The sequence below is a fragment of the Mercurialis annua genome, linkage group LG6 (genome assembly GCF_937616625.2).
Source record: "Mercurialis annua linkage group LG6, ddMerAnnu1.2, whole genome shotgun sequence".
NCBI lineage: Eukaryota > Viridiplantae > Streptophyta > Magnoliopsida > Malpighiales > Euphorbiaceae > Mercurialis > Mercurialis annua.
The window spans coordinates 10,510,720-10,517,733 of record NC_065575.1 but is presented as its reverse complement, the minus strand read 5'-3'; the positions used below and the strand labels follow the sequence as shown (position 1 = coordinate 10,517,733).

At 33.9% G+C, this 7,014-nt stretch overlaps 1 protein-coding gene across 2 annotated transcripts; it reads right to left on the bottom strand.

Annotated features, from left to right (window-relative positions):
• Positions 1-534: 534 nt before the first annotated feature.
• On the bottom strand, positions 535-4,672 carry LOC126686451 (protein MIS12 homolog). 2 transcript variants are annotated; one of them, XM_050380501.2, is made up of 7 exons: positions 4,431-4,672; positions 4,284-4,341; positions 4,080-4,199; positions 1,731-1,823; positions 1,462-1,600; positions 886-1,017; positions 535-795 (listed from the first exon to the last, which is right to left on the bottom strand). In XM_050380501.2, the coding sequence occupies exons 1-7, from the start codon at positions 4,550-4,552 to the stop codon at positions 734-736; spliced, it is 726 nt and encodes a 241-aa protein (XP_050236458.1). In that variant the 5' UTR covers positions 4,553-4,672; the 3' UTR covers positions 535-733. The 2 variants fall into 2 exon arrangements, with proteins under 2 accessions (XP_050236458.1, XP_050236462.1); XM_050380505.2 differs by lacking the exon at positions 4,080-4,199 and having other exon boundaries at positions 4,431-4,671.
• Positions 4,673-7,014: the final 2,342 nt, after the last annotated feature.

Genomic DNA, 7,014 nt, shown 5'->3' with positions numbered 1-7,014 from the left:
TTACCCTAAATATTAAGTAGAGCGGACACTCTCAGTTTGAGGGGGTTTAGGATAGGGTGTTAATGAAGTTAAATTCTAGAATTAAAAAAGTCAAACAATTAACAAAACGATATATTGAAATAATTAAGGATTTCATGTTTATTGACAAAAATTGTGAATTTTTTCTGTATCAAGTAGTTCAAGAAAAAAGTTCAATTTGAGAATTTTGAGTAGTGGCAGTTTAGTCATAGTTGCGAGTTGAAACTATTTTACAGCTGAAAGTGTGTATCAGAATAGAAAGAATCTCTCATTCAACAGTAAATTAAAGGAAAAAATAGAGCATTCTCACCACCCGAGTCCTGTAATGTTCTCTGCATATTTTTTTTTTTAACATAGGGATCTTTGTATTAGTTTTCTGCAGTTATTCAATTTTCATGATAACTAACAAAGCCTGAGTCACATGCAGAGGCTAATACATTTCCACTGATCAACCCTATTCAGGACAACACAGAGCATAGTTCATAGGAGTGTGAAATTCAAACCAAACATAATAACGAAACCGAACTGACAAATACAATTTCATAAGAAATATTTTTCATCCAAGAGAATCACATTATGATCAACATACAACACTAGTATATGTATTTAGAATCCTTATATGGCTTTGGTAGACAAAATGACAGATGACATACCGGTATTGTACTAGATGGGGGATTTCAGAATTCTGCAGCATGTGGCAAACAACATGTGAAGTTCACATTTTCTTCAAATCAATAACAAATGCTTGAAGATCTTCCGACTTTAAAGTGGAGAAGCCTTACGAATAAAAGAAGGATAAGTTAACATAAGCAATTAAAACACTCGGATACATAAAAAACACAACCTTGCTCTTGTGGTTAAACGTACAATGATTCAGTGTTGGTACGTCTCTTTTTGGATCACAAATCCTTTTCATTGCATCGCTGTTCAAGTTTTCAATCCTTCTAGTCTTTAAGTTACCTACTTTTGTACGAAGCTCAGATGCAGTTTTCACCATCTCTGTGGCAAGCAATCATTAAGAATAATAGCAGCGTAAGTATAAAACATTTAATTGATGAGTGGAGCTTAAACATGACACGCACTTAAAAGGTCATGCTTTGCTTCTGACCCAAACAAGATCAAATGAATAAAAGATGTATTAATTACTTTAAATGGAAAGATCTCAGAAAAAGAAGATTTTTAAGTCCAAGCTCTTCTGCAGTAGAAAGCAAAAGATACAGCCAGCAAAATTATTTGTTTCATAACTACAAAATGCTTGTCAACTACTTTCGGTGAGCTAAAACCAAAGTCTTCCCATATCTACCCTTTCCAATTTACACAATATGTGCAATTTTTCCTATAATGTCTTTCTAATAAGTTGCTTTCTACAAATGCCAAGTATTATGTTATAAATCATCAATGACCACTTTGAAGCTAAATAGAATTAGTTACTTAATAAATGACCTTGAAACATGTTGTCAGCAGAATGTTGCTCATACAATTGTAATGCTTCATTGATAGGTGCAGCACAACTATCGCTTGAATTAAACTGTCTTTCTAGTGCTTGAAGCTCACGGTTCATTTCTGCATTCTCCTTCTCCATCTACAGAATCAATTTCCAGAACCAAATTCAACTTTATATATATTAAAATGAATGAAGAAAAATCAAATTTGAGCAAAGAAAGATCATAATATTGTGTTCTTGTAGCACTTAAACATATAATTTTTCTTACCAGATTAAGCTTGTCTCTTAAGGAATCCAATTGTGCATCCAAATCCGGATCAATTAGCACATCTTGGATTGCCAAACTTTCATCAAATGATTCCTTCCAGATAATGCATTATGATAGTAGAAAAGATGTCAGTCCTAATAAGTTTAATAAAGCATCCAATATTTGGAGAGGGCAATCAATTTTCCTGTGCATGACCCAGATGTGATTATCTGTGTTCTAGCTTCCAAATACAAAGACAACAAATTTTTTGAAATGAGGCTAGGCGAAAAAATTAATGTGTGCTTGAGATTTATTACTAAACACGGTTCTCTGCATAAGACTTAATTCCAAGATTTACTACATTGCATTACACTTATTACATACATTACTACCTCTTCATGCTGATCCTTTCATTCTTTTTCTAGTCTATAGTTGTTGAAATTGCTGTAAAAGCTTGCAAACACTATAAGAAGCCATTAAACTAAAAGAGCCATAAACGCAGCATCATTAAAAATTCGACATTTAGCAGTATAGTTTGAACTTTGAAGTTACTCCATAAAACATCTCAGCAAAACGCCCATAAAAATCTGTATAGCTCCTCTCATATTTTGCGATTCTCACTTGAGTAGCATTTGATTTCTCTCTCAAACTTCTCAAACTACCAACGTTTCCCTTCATCTTCATTAAAGCTTGTAACTTCAATGTCAACGTCCAGTGTCATCTACAGACTACTATTAGAAAATTTGCATCTTCATACACATTTCGATATGGGCAACCTACTGTAGCTACTTCACCACTTATTTCTCAACTCCAATTAATCACAACACAGGTGAAGTTTTCATATAATATAAATTTAACACCATCAATGAACTTTTAAAAGATATAAGAAACTTATATAAAGTTGAGAATTAACTTATTTAAAATTTGACTATGGCTGATAAATAATTTCTTGCTATAGCAGATATCGCTACCTATTGCTTATAAACAATATTAGGGTCCACAAATATTTGGAAACAAATTTGCGAAATGCTTGCATAATATTGTTTCACTGAATAAAAACGGTAATAGCAATGAAATACCCATATGGTGAGCTAATCCATCACTTGAACTAAGACAGAATACCAATAGTGTTAATCATTCAATAAGATAACTGGTCAACATTTCCATTTACCACAACCATGCCCCATTTTCTCCACCTTGGAAAATATGCAACCCCAATTTCTTTAATTGATAAACTTAACATTGGCAAGACAGTACAAATCCCAAATCTCTGATATCCACATTTTAATCCTAAATATCAAAGATCCCGGCAAGCCTATTGAATCTCAATACAAATAGGAAAGACATAAAAGACTACGTTGTTCTTGTTCTTCATCTATTTTATAGCGAGAAAAAGACAGATTCTCTTTAGCTCGGATAAAATGAGCAATTGATTCTTGCATTTCTTCTCTCAAAAGCTTGCACTTATTTCTCAAGGAAAAAAAGACACAAACAGAAAGTCAATTCAATGCCAGCGTGTTTCTACATTCTATCTACACTTAGACATCAAACATCAGTCAAATGCAAGCACGCGATCACAACCTCTCCAGCCCAGTCACTGCTTTTGAGCATCAGCTTCTAGAATTTATGGGTAAAAGACAAAAAATCAAAACCATTAACTTTTCCATTTTGTTGTTCTTGCTAGTAGCATATTCTCAAAGTTAAAGGACTATAGCAGCAATAAATGAATTCAACCATCTAACTTATTTGTAGTTCATCTCTTAAGTGAACCTTTTCAAGGCATGCTTGGCGACTATATTCTGTCCAATAATAAATCTTATAATCACATAGTTTATAATGAGATGAACAGAAATAAAACTGAAGAAAAAACATATTCAGATGCACAATATGAGTGGCTAACAATTTAATACAAACATGGAATATGAGATAGAATTGACATCTAATTCTATTATAAAGAATATTTCATTTAACTACTATTAGGAAAAGCTAAGTAGAAGCCATAGATCAAGCACGATATGCCAAAGCACTCATGAAAATATTCGACCAACATAAGTATTTAAATCTGGCTTCAAGACACAAATCGATGGATCACAGTTAAAGAGATTAAGACATGAATAACTTTGTTAAGCTACAGAGAATTGCCCAGTCAATGGAAATCAGATCTCATCATAGATTAAACTTTCTGGAAATTGTTCGACAATATAGGAAATCAAATCTTGAGCTGAAGAAAAAGACAATATGACCCACTTAATCTTTAAAAGAGAAACAACAAACAATAAGCTAAATTGCTCTAGATGGCACCAATCAACAGACATATCATGAGGAATAAAGCAACACAAACTAAAAATAGCATACATAAAGAGAACATACATTTTTAGGCAAAGAGAAACCTTGAGGAAGCGCGAAACAGTTACGCAAACAGTATTCTTGCCACAACCCCAATCTCGTTCCGACATTAGATTGTATCACACTACGAATTTGATCAATTCCCTAAAAACACAAACACAAATTACAAACCTATAACTACAACAAGTGCCCTAGAAAATGCCCCAAAAATTAAATCTTAGGGCTTACCTGGGTCAGATGTTGAGATCTATCAGTGCCATCGGTGTTCAATAAAGTGGAAGCTTCTCTGCATTCAAAAATAAACACATAATTAAATCGATCCTAGGGTTTGAAAAGGAAAAATAATAATTGAAATTGAAATTGAAAAGGAGTTACTTATGAAAGTAATCGAAGGCGTCGTCGAGCAAGTATTCGACGGTGTTGAGTACTTCGTTGATGAGAAGTCTTGGATTTAAATTCAGCGATTCAAATACTGCCTGGCTTTCCATTCTTTCCATTTTGTCTTCTTATCTAGCTGTGAGAACTGTATCAGAGCTTAAAATCTCAATGGAAAACTTTTACATACTTAGCCATTTCCCGCCAAAAGAAAGAAAAATCTTTCTAAAGAGAAAAGGTTCATCCATGCCCCTATAGTATAGTGAGGGTTAGGATCAAGTGAGATTTTAATATTCAGAAAGGTTCACTTAAGCCCAAACATCTGAAAAATTGAACAATCAGACCCCCAATTTGACACTGTTTTATTGCTTTTCAGACTTCGTGAGTTTAATCATGCATGTGTGGCTAATTTTCCGTTGATATTTAATGATGTACTTTTATTATATTATTGTTTTTTAATAAGGGTTATCTTCATTTTTTTCTAATCCCCGACGAGACTTTTAATCCCTAAATCTCCGAACTTCACAGACCCTAGAAATTAAATTGAGTTGTAATTTAATATTTGCCTTCATCGTCTTTTTTTCAGCAAACAATAACAATATCAAATACACTTATAAAGATCGCGTCAGATGTGTAAATACTATGTTAATGTCACGATACAAATTCAAAGATCGCAACCGGCGTTAGGGTATGGATATGGTTGTACCAAAACCTTTAGCAAGCCTCGCGGATAACAATCAAACATATAAACCTGCAGAAAAACATTGCTCGGGGGCAACCGAGACTCCAATCTAAATCTTGTAGTTTATATAAACAGATCTATAACTAAAATACTTGCCTCAAAACCAAGACTACAAAACATGCCTCATATACAAATAATGTAAAGTATAATATGCCAAAGGTGTAATAAAACAATCGGAGCAATTCGATAAAGCAAAGTATAAGACATCCATAAATAATAAACTAGTTCTACTGCGATTTAAGAGTTTTAAAACAGTTGACTAGTTTAAATAACATAAAAACCTCTGAGAAATCAAAGAATCGGAGATAACCAATGCTCTCAAATCATAAACCTGGAAAATTTGGGAAAATAAAGGGGTCAGATATACTGAAATGAGCTCGTTATGCTATTTACATTTATTAAGATTAAAACCCTTAAAAATCAAATCCTTTTATACTAATATACATAAGAGTATGGAATATAATATTGAAATAAAATCCCAAAGTATAACCCAAAGTAGATGGGAACAAATCCTCATCAATCCCAAAGTAAGCCAGACATATAGTCATCCAATCCCAAATTACTTAGCGGCACACAGTCTCGATACTCGCCAATCGAGTAGCTCGTTCCAATGCAGATTCGTAATCGTTTAAAACAGTTCGTAAACAATTGATATACTAAAATAATTTGCGGTATTTAATAAAGCGGTAAATAATAATATAAACTCACTGCTTGCGTATCCACGTGATAATCTTGGCAAGCAAGCTAACCCTGTGCAGACTTCGAAGCACGAGCAGACGACGGGTCGAAAAACAAGGTACAAGTTAGAAACCATTCAACCCCTAACTTTAAGAATACTAGACACCACATAGGATTAGCATCTCAACACAACCAAAGTATAAGCCAGAGTAAGGTAAACATTCATGTACCAACCAACCCAAGGAATCCATACAATTCACATCAACAAATAAGGCAAGTTAAGGTTAGATGAGTTCTTACATTTGAAATCAATCTGAAGTTCTTAAATACTTAAATAATCAATTTAAAACCAAAGAAGTTCCCAAAATAGTGTGTTAGCCTTACTGCAGTATATTTTGAGATATTGACTAGAATATTTTGTGATTAACTGAGATTTAGAGCATCTTCTATATCTCATATGATTATTTTCTTTCCTTAGTTAATAATGTAAATTAAGGAGCTGTTGTTATTAGGAGATTTGATAGCTGTAGTATTATTGGAGATTCCTATGATTAAGGAACTCTTGAGTGTATATAATCAACACATATTGAGAATACAAAGCAGGACAAATTCCTCTAATGTTGTTTACAAACTTTAACTTGGTATCAGAGCATTGTTTGTAGAAACAGCAAAACACTATCATTAACGATGGGAAACAGTCAAGTCAAGACTCAGGCTTTGGCAGCGAGAAGAGATCGCCTTATTACTTGTCATCAAGTGATAGTCCTGGACAAATTCTCACCCATGTTCAGCTAAAAGGAGAAAACTATGAAGAGTGGGCTCGTGTATTCAAAGGCTCACTGTGAGCGAAGACAAAAACTGGTTTCGTTGATGGCTCCATTCAACGTCCAACCGAGACCGATGAGTTGGATTTTTGGTACACTGTGAACTCGATGGTGGTGTCATGGATTTTCAACACCATCGAACCGAATCTCAGATCCACCATCACATATGTGGATGAAGCGAAGGTGTTGTGGGATGATTTGCAAGAGCATTTCTCAGTGGGAAATGGACCGAGGATACAACAAATTAAATCTGATCTTGCCAATTGCAAGCAACAAAAGAATGAGAGTGTGGCTGCCTATTATGGTCGCATGAAGAAGCTTTGGGATGAACTTAACGATT